Below are 18,218 nucleotides of genomic sequence, written 5' to 3' on the forward strand. Positions count from 1 at the left end.
ATTTTGTAGTCATACAAAAACTTGAATTACAATAGAGGGGAGCCCATGGCAATGCATGACAAGCAGCAACTAGAAACATCTCATTAGTCTAAAGGTGGCCATGCGTGGGCAAATTAAAGCTGCCGACATCGGTCCTTTAGACCAATTTGGCATCTTATCTGCTCTTGATAGGGGCTTCCAACGGGTCTTCCCGAACGATATCTGGCCACAATATCAATCGGGAAGGTTAAAGTTTCAGGCAATCGACCCGTCAGAGCCCATTGCTCCTCATTGTAATCCAATCGTTCAGCCCTATGGCCGAACGTTCCAAATATAGCTCTGAGTTGGTGGGCATATCGGGGAAAGATCTGCTTGTTTGGAGATGTTGCCAAACGAGCGGATCTTATAGTGTATAGCCAGCTTAAGCTGTGACTTGTTAGCTCCTTTGCATGATATATTAAGCTTATGCATCAAAATAAAAAAACATAAAATGGCACTTTTGTAGGAGGCAAGTTGAGAGTATGGAGCCACCAAGAAGCTATTGTGAGGAGGATACCCATTGGCTTGCCAATATCACGCCCTTGTTTTCCCACTGCAGTGGGATTTTATCTAATAACACTTAGGGGCACATTTATCAAGGGTCGAATATTGAGGGTTAATTAACCCTCGAATTCGACCCTCAAAGTTAAATCCTTCGAATTCGAAAGATTTAGCACAAATACTTCGAACGATCTAAGTAAAAATCGTTCGATCGAACGATAAAAACCTTCGAACGATTTTAAACGATCGATCAAAGGATTTTTCTTCGATCAAAAAAAAAAGCTTAGAAAAGTGATGGGGATGGTTCCCATAGGCTAACATTGTACCTCGGTAGTTTTAAACTACCAAAGTATGTAGTCGAAGTTTTTTTTAAAGAGACAGTACTTAGAATAGTCGAAAGATTTTTATTTTGAATCGTTCGAAGGTCGTAGTAGCCTATTCGATGGTCGAAGTACCCAAATAAATACTTCGAAATTAACGTTTTTTATATTCGAATCCTTCACTCGAGGTTAGTAAATGTGCCCCCTAATCTGTCTCAAGGGTATAACATATAATAACTCATATCACTAGTAGAATGGTAATACTTGTTATGAACAGTCCCAGACAGTAAAGAGAAAAGTTTTACTTTTCAATGGCTACTGCCTCTAATTAAAATGGTCTCAAGTTATGTAGCCACACTGTGTTGTGTTAAACAGCTTGAATACACTCTAAAGTCAGGAAACTTTACATACATCATAGTTCTAATTTATACATTCTGCAAGAACAATACAGCTTATCAAACTGTGTTAACTGGATCCCTAGAAATAAAGTGCCAACGTTTTAATGGAACCCTGCTCCAATTTCCTTATTTAACTGACCAATAAGGGGGCTGTCACTGAAGTGAATCCAACCATGAGCACTTATTGGATAAGGGCAATTACTGTTCAAAGGATTTTACTATAACATCCAACACAGAATGAGCTATAACGCAAAACTTTCTGCCCATTAAAGACTACACTATATGGCCAAAAGTATTGGGACACCTGGCTGGCCAGCATCTTCTCATTCCAAAACCAAGAGTATTCATTTGAAGTTGGTCTTTTGTTTGCTGCTATGACGGCCTCTACTTTTCTGGGAAGGCATTGCACTATGGACATTGGAACAATGTTAGGGTGATGGCAGATGGGGAGATTAGTCTCCAGTGACAAATATTCTCTACTTCAGGCAACTAATCTCCCCAAAATGCCTTCCCGCAGGCGAGAATACCGGCAGAAAAGCATAAGAAACGCTTCTGATTTCCGAAAAAAAGTCTCCCAAAGTTGCAGGACAAGGAAATTTCTGGTGACTTCGGAAAACCGAAGCGTTTCTTATGCCATCCCGCCAGTGATTCGTATTCTTGCCAGTGAGAAGGCATTTAGGGGAGATTAGTCGCCCGAAGTAGAGAAGATTTGTCACTGGGCGACTAATCTCCCCGTCTGGCACTACCCTTAAAGGGATTTGTTTCCATTCATATTTCATAAGTTGGGCATCAAGCCTGGTAAGCATCGCAATGCATCCCACAGGTGTTTATTGGGTTGAGGTCATTGCTCTGTGTAGACCAGACAAGTTCACCACTACCATCAGAAAACCCATTCTGTATTGACCTTGATTTGTCCTTAGGATCTTTACTGTACTGAAAAATAAAAGAGCAACTGTTGGCACAAAGTAGGAAGCACAGAATAGTCAAGAATGACATTGAATGATCTGACACTTGTGTCGGCAATAATAGGCACAATATATAGTATGGGTGTCCATATACATTTTGCCATATAGTGTACATTATCACAGCTGGGGCTGAAATGTGTTGAAGTGCTATTTTTGGTTAAATTCATTTTTTGAAGATTCCCCTGCTCATCTTGGATCCCAGGTTATTGCCTTTTCATCAAGGGCAAAAGAAAGCACCTAAAGCACTAAGAATAAGCAGACACACACAGACATCTATTTAGACCGCCGTCACAGTGATAGTGCCTCTCAAGCGATTGCGGCATTTATATTCACCCTGCAAGAGACAGTTGAGCTTATGGTTGCTACTGTGCGTTAATAATTCCTTCACTGCTTAATTGCATCTATAGCATACCTCCCAACTGTCCTGTTTTTAGAGGGACAGTCCCTCTTTTGACAGCTCAACCCACAGTCCCTCATTTGTACTGGAAAGTCCCGTTTTTCTCTGCACTGAACAGCCAGAAAAAGAAGATAAGGCCTACAACCCTCAGGTTTTGGGGTGATCCATGCACCACAGCCAGATATCTATTGGCAGTCAGATTTCTGAGGTTAGAAAATCCCATCAGACGATGAGCACATTGGCAAGTTCATACAGTCCTCTCCCAACAGGTCTCCCATCATAATCCTAATAATTACCCAAGAGCCAAACCATGGGACCATCCTGATTTGGCCCAGCACATTAGTGGTCAAACCAACCTCGCCAGATGATCTTACAGTTTATGCCCAACGTGAGCAAAATTTGTGCCCTGGTCTACAAATTTAAAGCAACCAATATGCAGTTCACTGCTCCATTTAACCGCCTTACAGCTGCCAAAGCCTATGACCTAAACCCCTCTCATCACCTTTAAAGAAACATCCTCAATCAAAAAGTAAAGCAAAGTGTCTGCAACACGACCGATATAGCTATCCAAATTAGAACAGTCCTAAAAAACAGGCAAATAAACGGAAGGTCGAGAAAATATATTTCCTATAAGGAAACAGTAGCGTTCAAAAGATATGTGCAGTGTCAGTGTGGATACATTCAGATTCTTATAAAAATGTGCTTACGAGCCTTATATCATCTTACCCAATATGCACAGACCCAAACTACATTCACAAGCTAGAACTGGCGGATTGATCTGTGAATCTGTTCTAGGTTTATTTTAACAGACATCGTTGGAAAGAGAAACAAGATGCAAATGTGCTTTTCTAACAAAAAAAGGGGAAAAAAAACCCGCAGATATTTCAACGTCAGACTTTTTTTGTTCTTATCTCGAAGATGTCGTTGCACACGGAACTCATGGGTAGTTTGGTTTGGCAGTATTAAAGGCAGTGTTAGTATATGCCATAAATAACTTGGGAGCAAAACAATTTTTCTTAGCTTATAACATGAAAAAGACTGTTTTTTTCCAATTCAATTACTCGCTGTGTGGCATTACATGAGCAGAATCCTCTCTTTCTCTTGATGCATCCAGATTAAACTCTTTCCACTCTGGTAGGGTCGTAAGACTCTGCAACAAACACAGTAAAGAGCATTAAGGTTTAAGGAACATCTCTATGGGAAAGCTGTGTCTGATTCCTGCTCAAGTCAATCAGCACAATAAGAAAGAAGTATGACATGGAATGTGATTATAAACAACCCTTTGGTGAATGCTATCATCCCAAAATGTGCCTTTTTTAAAGGGAAACAATACCCTGTAACAGTGCCTGTACCATTAAAACTAAATCACATAAAACATATGCTTCATATAATAACACTTTGGATCAAAAATATGTTTTCTAATAGTATCTGTCATTTGATATTTCTGTAATGAAATACTATAGTCCATCAGTCTGACTTGTACGAGGCACTTTGCTCACAGACAAACCAAGGGACTACATATGTTTTAGGTCACATCAGCCATTGAATAGACAGAGCTGTGTGTTTCACACCCAAGCATCATAAAATGATGGCTCAAGGATTTTGGTTGACACAAGGGTGGCCAAATTGGGCAAAGATTTGCTCCTTTGGTGACCTTGCTTACTTAACTGTTCTGGGATGGCAGCAGAATCCAGCAGTTTAAAGGGATACTGTCATGGGAAAAAACATTTTAAATGAACCAGTTAAGAGTGCTGCTCCAGCAGAATTCTGCACTGAAATCCATTTCTCAAAAGAGCAAACAGATTTTTTTATATTCAATTTTGAAATCTGACATGGGGCTAGACATTTTGTCAATTTCCCAGCTGCCCCCAGTCATGTGACTTGTGCTCTGATAAACTTCAATCACTCTTTACTGCTGTACTGCAAGTTGGAACGATATCACCCCCCTCCCTTTCCCCCCCAGCAGCCAAACAAAAGAACAATGGGAAGGTAACCAGATAACAGCTCCCTAACACAAGATAGCAGCTGCCTGGTAGATCTAAGAACAACACTCAATAGTAAAAACCCATGTCTCACTGAGACACATTCAGAAGGAAAAACAGCAGCCTGCCAGAAAGCATTTCTCTCCTAAAGTGCAGGCACAAGTCACATGACCAGGGGCAGCTGGGAAATTGACAAAATGTCTAGCCCCATGTCAGATTTCAAAATTGAATATAAAAAAATCTGTTTGCTCTTTTGAGAAATGGATTTCAGTGCAGAATTCTGCTGGAGCAGCACTATTAACTGATTCATTTTGAAAAAAATTTTTTTTTCCCATGACAGTATCCCTTTAAGGAAATAGAAAGCATGTACAAAATACAAATCACATTTTTCTTTTCTTACCCAAATGCAGGGTTTATTTTCTAAAATACAGCATCATTGCACTAACACTGGTCACCCCCAAGTTGCAAAAGATGCACCAATATGGACACAAAGTAGCAATGCAAATTGCAGCACACACTATTGTGTTGACTATGAAGATTTTCATTCATCCAGGTCATGGTATATCTAGTAGAAGTAAATCTAGAGCCATGGGAAGTCCTCGGCATATAAACTCTTCCATAGTATCCTGTATTCACATGCACCCTATTCATCAGGGCGGGCAGGACAAGCACATTGGTGCACTCTATATGAAGTTACAAGCTAGTTGTATGGACTCAAGTATCTTTTATATATTGCTTCAATACTCACTCAGTACCTTATCTACGAGAATTATGATCCCATTTCCATCCATGTGGCAGACATCCCCTGTGCCACCCCGGGGCAATCTCATGCCCAGTCCAGAACTTTTTCACTGATTTCTGCAAAGCACATTTATCCAGCTTCAATAGATGCAGGGATTCCTGACACATGGAAGGAAATGACGAGGAGCTCACGATTAAAATATCCCATACCAGTGGAATTTTTTGAAGAAGTACCAACCTGGGGTAGGAGGTAAGTGACTAGACTCACTGGAGATATCTAACAACGTGGCTACCTCCAGTGATTTTACCTTCTCCTTTACTAGGCTATACATTTTGACAGCAGTAACATTATTTCAACTCTATTTTACATTTTATATATGCCTGAAGGTGGCCATAGACGCAACAACTACGATCTTTCTTGGAAAAGATCTTTCCAAGAAAAATGGTTTGTTTCAATACACAAGTGTAAAGCTGAATCGGAACAATAGAATTCTACATGTATCTGATGATTCAGCACTAACAATGGCCGATGTTTGGGTGGCTTCAAAGGCACCCAATCAAAATTTTCCATCCAGCCCGATTGAGCCGACCGATATCCAAGTCTTTTGCCAATATCGGTCGGCTCTTTTCCCACCATACACACACCGAATATCGTACAAAATTTTTTTTGTACTATATTATCTGTACGTCTATGGCCACCTTTAGCCTAGAATATTAATGTTTAGCTCTCCATTACGACACCCAATGCTTGATTAAATCCCAAATGTTTTGACTTTAAATGTGTGTTTAGAACGTATTGCCATTGTTACCGGCGGTTCTTACCAGCAAATGAAAGCTCCAACTTTTCTCTGCTTTTTGTTGTAATAAGCAAACTTTCATCCAGGGATATGACCCTTTTGTAGATGGCACCAGCAGAAAATTTGCGTGAGCTTCCATCCTGACCTCTGTACAATTGTTTCTCATCCTCTATTTCATCTCCCGAATCGGTACTTTTAATGCTCAACCGTCTCATGCGAGACACAGAGTCAACCTCCTTCATCCGTGCCAGCCGATCCACAGCAGTTCGAGGAGGCGTAGAAGCAAGCTTTCCCTGTAAGGTTTCAATCATCTTTGAAGTGTTTCTCACTTTCTTTTCACAGTTACGGAAGGCGCTAACTTCACTGGGCAAAGAAAGCGGCTGATTTATAAATGGCTGGTCCAGCACTTGTGCAAAGTTTTCTACATCTTTATCAAAATGCATATGAGGCTGGAGAACACTGTTGCAGATGTCTGGACTCTGCTTGGTAGAAGGTTTCATCTCACACACTTTTCCTTTCAATTTTGCTTCATTTTGTACAACAGCACTAAAGGCAAGGTTCTCAGGGCTTTGTCCTTCAGAGCTCCCAGTAGATACAAGTGAGTCTGCTACATCAATCCCCAAAATCCGTGTGGCTCTCTCTTGCAGAGATTCCGTTTCTGCAATTTCTGGGTCACTCTGTGGCTCGTGGTCTTCTCCATTATAGTTTGCAGTGATGAAATGTTGGTTTCGATTAGAAATCGAAAGCCCTGGATTCCTGTTGTTCTGAGAAACCTTTCTTATTGCTTTAACATCAACCTGGCTGCTTTTTTCTGAGACCTCCAAATGCTCAAAGTGAAATCTGGCTTGCCTGAAAAGACTGCAACTTGGCTCAAGGGCATGAAGGTTTTTGTGTATCTGGATGTTGCTCGGATTTATTTGCACGGCGATGTCTTTTTGGTCCACAATAGGGGTGAGAACAGTGTGAAGATTTATGCTAGTTCCTATCCTTTTGTTTTGGACTTGCTTTTCCGTTTTCACGCATCCATCTGACGACTTTTCAGATTTACATTTGCCATCTTTTATTTGGCCAGACTTTTGAAGTTCAGCACCACTCTTCACCTTGTCACATTTTAACTTTTCAGGGTACCAACTTTCTGACATACATTTGACCTGCGAAGGCTCAAAAACTGGAACCTCTTCTACTTCAATCACATGGCGCTTGTTAGCCACCATTTCGCTCCTGATTGCAGACACGTCCATCGGTGATTCTTTGCTCTGCTCCTTTATTGCCCTTCTATCCCCATCATCAGAACATTTTTCTTGCTCTTGAAACTCTTTGTTCAAACATTCTAGTTCACTTATTGCATCCCAGGGTCGTCGATTAACAGGTTTCAAAAGAAACTGCCCGAACACCTCCTTTTTATTGCAAAAACGTTCCAAATCACTCTCTTTCTTTTCATATTTACCAGTTGCTATTTTTTCCTTTCCTTCTGCATTTTCATTACAATGTTCTGGCTTCTGACATGGTTCTGTTTTAGGCATGTGAGTAATTAATAAGGATGTTCTTGAAAATGCACTGTTGCTGGAGGGGCTAAGACTCATCTGGCCTTTAATACTGAACATATTTTGCCTGGCATTTGGCTTTTCTAGCCCGCTTTCAGAGCCACAGTGAGAGTTTGCAGATTTATTGTGCAGCTCATTTGCTTTTGTTCCATTACAATATTTAGAATTTTGTACGTCATTAAACACAGTTTGAGTTTGCTGGTCTTTGTACTGATCACCTGGCCAAGAACCAGAATAGGCAAGTTCCCTATGCTTCCTTGGATCTCCACCTCTGAGGTCATTCGCTTGTTTATTTTCCTCTGTTTTGGACTGGTCGTGTTTTTGCAGCTCCGCTTTATTGTTCATGTTTCCTGTAAGGTTTTGCAGCTCCAAATCACTGGAAGACGCACTTAAAAGTCCCTCGTCAAACAGACCCCCGTTGCTGTGTTTTAACATGTTCATCCTGTCCACATTGTCTGCTAAAATCTTGTTGTTCTTCCACATATCTGATGGGGCAGAATCAGATTTGATTGGAATAGACACTAAGCAAAATATTGTTTCATTCAACTTTCTCTTTGAACTTTTCCTGTTGTGGAGACAAGCTTCGGGTCCAAACTTCCTCACCTTTGTGACTATTTCGCAAGCGCTGTCCGAATGTGTCTTTTTTAATGTTAACCTGTCAGAGGGGTCACTGTTTTCTGGTAAGCTACACGCAGTGGACCCTTCTCTGGTTTCAGGCAACGAGCAGCATATCTGACTTGGGATAGAGACGTGCATCCACTGTTTGTGTTTAATTCCTTCTCTTTTCCCATAATTATGTTTTGCACTTTTAAAATCTATAAAGGCACTTTCTCTGTCTTGAAGATGACCTTCGTGACTTGCATGTGCAATCCGGAAAGCATTTTTCATTTCAGTTTTGCGATTGCGGTGTCTTTGTTTTTCTGCTTCATGACTTAATGGTATATGCTTTATACGGGGGTCATCAAAAGGAATGTATTGTACAGAATGGATAGAATTATCAGCGTGCCTCTGGTCGGCTGGCTTATTGTATAGGATGTCACTATCATGAGAATTGGTGGGAGATTTGTCCTTTGTGCTGGTTTTTGCCACCGGATTATTTGGCCTGTAGTAATGAATGCTAGGCACTTTGTTAAAATATTGATCGGTGGCATGCTGAAGAGGGGGAGCTTTGTATGAAGGTGGAGGTATGTAATTAGGAGGTTCCAGGCCTGAGTCTTGAAAACAGGATTCTTGGGGATCTTGTACACTGGCAATGGAGTGATGCTCATCTTTTTGTTGATGATCTTCACCTTCCTCTGCGTCCACTACTCCCCATGTTTGCTGATGAACTTCATACGAGGGAGGTTTTGAGGGTCTGCTATGTTTATTGTTTGAGGATGAATTTCCATCGGAGTCGGAATTTATAGCACAGTTGCTTTGCAGCTGTGTTTTATCCTCCTTCAGCACATGGTCTTCACCTTTAACAGCTGGCAGACTAATGTGATTTATACTGTCAGGGGAAAGGCCTTTGGGCAATGACAGGGATTCCAGCTTATTGGGGCTGTCTGCTTGGTTAAATGAGATGAAATCTTGTAGCAACTTCTCACCACTGCTTTCTGACATTATTCTCTCTGAGGTTTTTGTAGCCTTCATAACCAATTGGTTTAATTTTCCCCACTGCTCTTCTAGTGATGGTTTCCAGTTGTCATAGACGGCGTTGCCTCTCACAGTTTCCATGTCTTCTACAACTTCCTTTGCTGCTTCCCTGGAATTTTTAACAAAAATGTTGCTCCTTAGTTTTGCTTCAGTATCAGTAGTGGACCTTAATTGTTCTTCTTCTTCATTAGTCCCTGGTCCTAATAATAAACTGAAGTCTTGGCCTCTTCTTCTCCAGTACTGGATATCCTTATCGGCCTTTGCCCAGTGTGCTCTTTCATTTTGAGGTCTGTCAGATAACCTGCAACAGAAATAAAATGAGAAAATAAGCAACTCCTAACAAAATATATTAAACAGCAAAAAAACACACAAGTGTTTGGAAAGAATAAATAATACATAGTGCATATTGCAGTTTCTGCAATGTTTGAGCTAAATCGAAACTTTCTCTGGAATATATAACTCATGCATGGCTAGGCAACTGCGGCAGATATAATTGCTTATTATGCAGTAAATTAATTTTTTTATGGTATAAATTCAACCAGTAAATTATCCAAACTTGATTCGAATTTTTTTAAAAAATTAGATTTTTGACATTTATCAAACTCTGGCCCTTTAAGAACTTGAATTCAACTATTCGCCACCTAAAACCTGGCGAATTCATGTATAAGTCAGTGGTAGAGGTCCAGTGACCATTTTGAAGATGTTAGTAGCCTTCCCGACATTCAAGTTTTTTTCAGAGAATTCGATTCAAATTCGATTTGAGTTTTCGGGTCGTTTAAATTCGTCCGAGTTTGATATATTCGATTTTTTAAATAAATAACCCCCCAATCGAATTTTGAGTAAAGTCAAATTCATTAGAGTTAAAAAAAAAACCATGAATTTTAAATTCGACCCTAGTGCCTCCCCGTATTTCAATACCCAACTATATAATATTCAGTTTTGACACAACTGGGCTCATCCACTCGTACAGGTATCTCATTTGATTGAGCCCCTTGAAAACTGTAGTTTGCTCCAAGACTGGATTTAGAGAAAGGTCACAAAGCCCTGGAATAAGGGCAGCAAAATGGTTTGTATACATCAGTATAGAAAATGTGTTACTATTGAAAAAAATAATTTAGGATTACAGGATTACAGCTAGACCTGATTCGTTGACAGGAGCGGGGGGCGGGTTCAACTGGTCTGTGTCCTATAGTAGTAGTTGCCTTCTGTATATCACTATAAATGACTAAGATAAGCCAATAATAATGCCAACCCAGGCCTGCCACAGAACTACTTAAAATTCCTGCATTTGTAGAAATACTCAAAACTCCTTATCTGACAGTCAGCGAGTTGCACATTCAATCCAGGCCATCGTTCACTATTAACTAGATCAGATTAAAATTGATTTACTTGATGGAGCTTTGGTTTCGAGTGGGGCATAACTAGACCCTGGTTGCAGTGCCAGAGCTAATAAAATTATATGGTGGGGGCAAACAAGTAAAATTGCTGAATAAAGAGGACTATACACAGACAGAGTACGAGTATATACAAATTATTTTACTATGAGATCATCAGCCTGATAAAAGCTTGTCAAGCTGTTGAGTTCAATAAATAAGAGTCAGGGCACCTGTTTAGATTCTGGGAGATTAGCCGCCCAGCGACAAATCTCCTCTTATTCAGGGCGACTAATTTCCCCAAACTGCCTCCCGCTGGTGATTTACATTCTAGCCGGCGGGAGGCAGTTCGGGGAGATTAGTCGCCCTGAATAAGAGGAGATTTGTAGCTGGGCGGCTAATCTCCCCGAATCTAAACAGGTGCCCTGACTCTTACTTATTGAACTCAACAGCTTGACAAGCTTTTATCAGGCTGATGGCACTCGGATCGCTTTGTTTTCCGAAGACGCCCAAAGTTTCCTGCTTTCCATTAAAAAAAAAAAATCCGCTTATTTATTATTACATTTTCCTGAAAATCTGGTTTGCAGGAAAAAATCTGAATTTCACGGTTTTTGTCCACCCGAAAACACTGATTTTGTATGCCTTTTTCCCGAAAACTGATTGGGACTTCTCCCATTGACTTATATGCAACCTCGACAGGTCTGAGATGCCGGGTTTTATGATTCAGAATTTTTCCATCCTCAGGGTAGAATAAATTCCAAACAAATTGTGATTTTTTTCTTTGTTATGAAAAGGCCATCTCCCATAGACTCCATTTTATCCAAACACTCCAGATTTTTGAAACCGATTTTTTTCCTCTGTAATAATAAAACAGTAGCTTGTACTTAATCTAAACTAAGATATAATTAATCCTTATTGGATGCAAAACCAGTCTATTGGGTCTATTTAATGTTTACATGATATTATAATAGACTTAAGGGATGAAGATACAAGTTATGGAAATCCGTTATCTGGAAAACCCTAGGTCCTGAGCATTCTGGAAAACAGGTCCCATGCATGTAGCTTAAAGCACAACATGTCTTAATGTCCTTAATATAGTGAATAAAGTACCCCATCTTGTAAAATATAAGGATATTATAGGGCACTGAGGAGTTCCATGATCATATAAAAGCACAAGACCATAGGAAATATCACTGCACTATCGTGGTGCTTTCTGAATTGTGGGTTTCTGGATGACATGCACCTTTCCAAATGCATCAATTTTAAGGAAAAAAATCAGCTACTCAAACTTTAAGTCACGGAGCATCTGAACACATTTGATTTATTACATATGAAATGAATATTAAGTTCAGTGTCCAGAGATGAGCTGCCGTCATTTCACTTCACATAACTGCCACCAACAAAATGACAACAGACAAATATTGAATTTGACACAAATAGGACATGGATTTGAGCAGTGTCCCAGTAAAGGAAAAAAAAAAAAGTACTTGGAATTCAGTTTATCGGCATTCACATTTTAATCAGTTTAATTTGTTTCCACCTACATCATACCAGTTTTAGGCCATGTATATTCAACGGTGGCACTTTGGTTTCGGGTCTCAAGAAAAACAAAAGGACGGTGGTCTCTTCCCCATGGAGTTAACATTCTACGTGGATTAATAAAGAATGTAGAGACTCTATAGGAAATATGGTATCTAAGTAAAGGCACAAAGAGGAAAAGTAATAATAGGTGTAGTCTTTGACAGTGGTTGGTATTGCAGGGGTCCCCAAAATTAAAAATGTAAAAGAAGTTGGGGAGCAACATTAGCAAGTTCCTGTAGAAACAAAATAAGGGCTGTGATTGGCTATTTGGTAGCCCCTATGTGGACTGGCAGACTACAGGAGGCAGTAAACCTGGTTTTATGCACCTAAAGTTTGCCATTCCATTAAGCTTGGAATAATAAGAACCTGCTTTGAGACCCCCTGGGAGCAACATGCCATGGGTTGGTGAGCAACATGTAGCTCACAAGCCTCTGTTCGGGGGATCACTGGTTTATTGGCTTGCAATGAATACTGTTCTAGTTAATTTGCATTGTAGTAGCAGAAAGACGAAAGGTTTTAATGCAGGAAATGGCATAGGAAATTGGAATGAAAGAGTCATTGATTTTGACGTTATTTTAGAGGGGAAACAAGTAACAAAATGTCAACAGTAGAGTGCCCAAGTTGTCTTTTAAGCTGGCCATACATGAAGAGATCCGCTCAACTGGCGACATCGCCAAACGAGCGGATCTTTTACCGATATGCCCACCAATGGCAGGGTTATATCGGGGTAATCTGAACATTCGGCCCTAGGTCCGAACTATTGGATTATGACGAGTAGCAATGGGCTCCGATGGGACGGTCGGCGGAAAAATTAGACCTTCCCGATCGATATCAATCGGGAAGACCCATCCGTAGCCCCCATACACGGGCAGATAAATTGCCGAATTGGTCTAAAGGATAGATATTGGCAGCTTTATCTGTCCGTGTATGGCGATCTTTAGGTTTAAAGCTGAAAATGGATTGAAGGAGTACTAAGAATCTCAAAGGCATTTAGTAGAAGTCTGCAGAAATATAGGCTGGATAGGATAAGTATTACACTTAATAAGCATTTTGGTAGGTGCTTGAGAGGGCATGGGAAAGGTCTTTGCAAGGATCTCTGAGTAAAGGGAATAGACAAAGATTGTGCATTGTGCTGAATTTAAACGGTGGGCAGTTTCATGAATGTGTAAAAAAAATCCACATCAGTAAACTGGGGGGTTATTTATTAAACTCTGAATTTATCTCAATATTTTCTGCTACAAACTCTGATCAAATCCACTCTGGTTTTTTGGGCTTATTTATTATTCCATTTTCCCGGAAATTTGCTTTTCGGGAAAAAATCCGATTTTCATAATTTTTTCATCCAATTTTCAAGATTTTTTGGATTTTTCACCTGTAAACTGATTTTTGGCCCGAAAACTTCGTTGTATTACACGAAACCCAGCGCACATCAAAAAATCATTAGGACTTTTCTCTTTGACTTATATGCAACCTCGACAGGTCTGAGATGCCGGATTTTCAGATTCTGAGTTTTCCATCCTCGGGGTTTGATAAATTCTGAAAAAAGTCAGATTTTATGGAAAAAAAAAATCACGAATTTTTCATAATTTATGCATTCGGAGATTCGTAAATAACCCACTTAGTGTATAGAGATGTAGATTTATGCCAGTGTAAAGTAAATTTTCACCATTGTGAAGTTAAATCTCCAAAACTCAATGTTTTCTCCTTTTTGTAAATCTGCGATGTTGACTGGAACCATTACTATATCTTTTCTCCAAATTTTCCCATTTGCCCTTCAGTTAATGTGTCCCATAAAAAGAATAGCATTTATTAAAATAAAACAGAATACATTGTTTTAGAACATAACTATAATATAATTTTGCTTGGGGTTAATATAGCAACTGAACAACAGGTTACAAAAACCAGATCTGGCGATGCTTAACAGTAGCCATCCATTAAACAACTGTAAAGCTACGATTCACTGTTGAATTGTAAGCAAAACGTTCAAGAGAACCGCACTTTTAAACAAAGTATTCAGTGGCTTCAGCAGAAGACAATAGAAGAAGCAGAATTTTGGCTAATGTCCGTCTCAAGTTATAAACAGCAGATAAATATGAGGATTATGAGGGTCTCCTTACATGGCGATGCTTTGAGATTGTGCACATTTAGGGCTACTGATTCAGTATATTATAGTCTGTTAAACATTTATCTCTTTCTTGCTCCAGTTACATAGTTTGTATCTCATATATCCCTGCCACATGGGTCAGATGAACTTTGAACGGTCTTAGAATGTTTAAATGGTGGTATAATTGAGAATGGTTTATACCAGAGATAGGCAAGAAGTACACAAATCCCTGGCTGAAGGATGGGAGGTCTAATAGCTGCAGTTGTCCTTTTTTTAGATGAAACATTATGGATCATAAATGGGGGTGTTGTGACACTAAGGGGCACATTTACTTAGGGTCGAATATCGAGGGTTAATTAACCCTCGATATTCGACTGTCGAAGTAAAATCCTTCAACTTCGAATATCGAAGTCGAAGGATTTACCGCATTTCCTTCGTTCGATCGAAGGAAAAATTGAATGATTCGAAGGATTTTAATCCATCGATCGAACGATTTTCCTTCGATAAAAATAAACCTAGGAAAGCCTATGGGGACCTTCAGGGTCGGACTGGACATGGAGGGGCCCACCAGGTAACTATACTCCGGGCCCCCCCGTGCGCATGCGCGAACGTCTGGACGCACACCAGCGCAAACGTTTTGGCGCACGCTGGTGTGTGTACGCAAACGATTAATTTTTATTTGGAGGCCCAGACATCGGTGGAGGGGGGCCAGAACATTGGGGGAGGGGGGCTGGGCTGGGGCCCACCGGGTTTTTTCCCGGTTTCCCGCCGGCCCAGTCCGACACTGGGGACCTTCCCCATAGCTAACATTGAGGTTCGGTAGGTTTTAGGTGGCGAAGTAGGGGGTCGAGGTTTTTTTAAAGAGACAGTACTTCGACTATTGAATGGTCGAATAGTCGAACGATTTTTAGTTCGAATCGTTCGATTCGTAGTCGAAGTTCGAAGTACCCAATTCGATGGTCGAAGTAGCCAAAAAAATACTTCGAAATTCGAAGTATTTTTTATTCTATTCCTTCACTTGAGCTAAGTAAATGTGCCCCTAAGTGGAGACTGTACACCAGTGCTGAGATAGCATTTTTGTAGTTTTATTTAGTATAGCAATTCAACTTCACATGTAAACCAGCTGAACTTTGAACTTTCAAGCGTCCATAGAAAACTTACACAATCCTAACTTCAATGGTACTCAGTGTGTGTGAGATTTAGGGTGTATATATACATCATTATTAATATTGAGCTGCAACCCACATACTTCCAACTGGAGTACTTAACTTGCCATGTTGACAGTTCAAAAAAATGGAAAATGTCAAATTGGGGGCTCTAGGTTTTCTGCATTGACAGGAGTCTCTTCTATAGGTGGCGATACACAAGCATCCGCCGAATTGCTAGATTAACATCCTGCATATGGGGCCCACCAATTCCATACCCTTGTATGGGGTCCACCAATTTTAAACCAACTGTCAAAGTTGGATTTTCCCATCTGATAAGTATCATATTAGCGGGTTGATGCCGTCCTCATCCAGTGGGTCTATAGGCCCTTCTGTATGATGGGCCAACGATTGGATCAGCCTGGTTTTGCCCAGCATCGAGATGGCCAAATCAGACCCAGATTCACTTTTTTGGCAACGTCAGTGTATTTGATACTATAAGTAAACGGAGTGTGAAATAAGGAAACCATTCATGATATTTGTTGTGGCCAAATAACAAATGCTCATCAAAAAGGTTTGTCTGCCTTTTTAATGATATTCAAATCCTTAAGATATTAATAGTTGAGTTCAAAAATCAGCATCTATCTGTGGGATTCTGGGCGTTGTTGTACAAATCTCTTGACTTATTAAAGTACACAAAGAGCCAAATAGCCTCACACAGGGCCAATATAAAGCACCAGTCTATGGCATATTACAGTGGCCCCTTTTGCATTTACTATAGTTTTCAACATGCCAGTTCATGTCTGTCTCCAGTAAACATTGACCAAACCCCATCTAGTTGACCATCCTCCATTGTTACAGTGATGAAACAGGGGGATGCTCCTCTCTAGGGCTGGTGAATTTCAGTTTTCATTAAATAAGGATTCACCTCTCTCCCTTACTGATTTGAGTATAACCATGTTGGGCCGTATCCCTGGTAGTGAGGTGAGACATATTAAGGGTTGTTTGGATTACAGGCATAGGGTACTGGATCAGTTATTGTGCCTGAAATTGGAATTACACTTGAACATTTTTCAGACATTCTGGAGGCCAGAGTAAGCCGTGTTCTGTATAATAACCCTTTGTGGAGTAATGTGGGGATGGAAAATTGATGTGACAATAGTGTCCTTAGAACAGCATAATACTGTACCTCAAAAGATTAAAGATAGACGCTATTTATAAGCGGAGGATGATATTTTCCATACTGTGAGTCTTTCCAGCTATTGGCAATATTTCTAACTTTGGTTCAGAACAATAGCACCCGTTACAAAATAAATAGATCAGGTTGCTAATTGCCCAACACCTTTACAAACAGAGAGGCTGTGTTTTCCTTGGCACCATTAAATGGCTGCTTATATCCTGGATTGTTCCTGTGTCTATTTGGCTTAAAGGTATCGCTAAATATCACAAAGGTTCATTCAGAACCCTACCGGGGTTGCCTTGGAACAGATTAGGGATCAGTTTGTCAAAGTATACTGGATCCATTAAGAAATGCAGTTCCCTGTACTATAATTTTCCAGTATAGTGTATATAAGGCTTTATTACAGTAGCAAACCCCTTCTGCCGTTGTCACCTTTGTTGCATATGATGTATCATTAGGAGAGTTTGGGCAGCTTATGCCCACTCCTCCAACCTACCCTGACTCCACCCTGATCGCACCCCTTTTATAGCAGTCCGAAAAACCAGCTTCAGATAAAACCTTTGCTTTGTTTGTGGCCTGTATTTTGTACCAAAGTAACGAGAGAAAAATGACAGATGTATACACAATGGGTAAAAATAACCTGCATATATTTTACATTAATAGTGCTTAGTAATAGAATTTTTGCTTTCCCGCCTGCACCTACAGTTTTCCAGGAATATATACAAAGAAATATTATATTGTTCATCTTAACACTTTGGTTTCCGAGCTGGAAACGTTGTTTTAGGCTTTGAGAGTGTCAGAGAACAATAGATCGTTGTTCCAAGAGGACAGTTGCTAAATATAGAGGTCACTGTGCACTTTGCAAAATGAGTTAGCAATAAAAGGCACGGCTGTGCTCTGTTCTGGCTCAGGCACACCACGAGTCAGCAGAATCCAGTGTATAACGAGCAGACCTTGGACTACATACCCTGCTTCTGAAGTATGACATTCTTCCAAACATCTCTGGTCCCTGGAGTGCCCAGTGGAGCTTAACTCTAGTCTCCTGTTGGCAGAACTCTTATCACTGTCCCCATAGAAGCCCTTAGCAAGAGCATAGGGATCTGCAGCAAATATCTCTGGGTTGGCCTGATAACCATTTAACATTCCATTGCCAGTCCTGCTGTCTGTTAGGTCCTGTTGGTATCCTTCACTCCTGGGTTGGTAAGAGGAAGAAGAGTTCTTAGAGACTTTGTACCCATGAGAAACTAGGAGATCCTCAACACTGAACATACTGAGCAAGCTTGAACAGCCGCTATGCCAGGTAAAGCGATACTTCCAAAGGGCCTTCCATCACTGTAAGGAGAGAGAGGAGAGTAAGAGGCAGTCGTTACGTGTTGGCCGATGGACCTTACACATGCTTCTTTCATAGCATTCTTTGATTTGTTACCTAATGGTAAACTACATGCAGATGCACTGATGAGTAATATGTGGGTCCTGCCAAGATAACAATGGTGTGTGTGCAGCCAGTGCTGGGATGAGATTATGCTGCTGACTCTGC

The 18,218-nt window shown here is 40.4% G+C and overlaps 1 protein-coding gene across 2 annotated transcripts in view; it reads right to left on the minus strand.

Moving 5' to 3' along the window:
• Nucleotides 1-996: 996 nt before the first annotated feature.
• LOC108719848 (junctional protein associated with coronary artery disease) overlaps nucleotides 997-18,218 on the minus strand; it is a 47,942-nt gene continuing 30,720 nt past the window's right edge. Inside the window, exons 2-4 of one of the 2 annotated variants that reach the window (XM_018269073.2) lie at nucleotides 17,649-18,013; nucleotides 6,145-9,599; nucleotides 997-3,749 (exon numbers count right to left, since the gene is read on the minus strand). In XM_018269073.2, the coding sequence (XP_018124562.1) occupies nucleotides 3,715-3,749; nucleotides 6,145-9,599; nucleotides 17,649-17,950 (3,792 nt within the window). In that variant the 5' untranslated portion in view covers nucleotides 17,951-18,013 and the 3' untranslated portion in view covers nucleotides 997-3,714. The remainder of the gene's footprint in view (nucleotides 3,750-6,144; nucleotides 9,600-17,648; nucleotides 18,014-18,218) is intronic. The other variant, XM_041567394.1, reaches the window with a different exon arrangement.

The sequence above is a fragment of the Xenopus laevis genome, chromosome 6S (assembly GCF_017654675.1).
Source record: "Xenopus laevis strain J_2021 chromosome 6S, Xenopus_laevis_v10.1, whole genome shotgun sequence".
NCBI classification, from domain to species: domain Eukaryota; kingdom Metazoa; phylum Chordata; class Amphibia; order Anura; family Pipidae; genus Xenopus; species Xenopus laevis.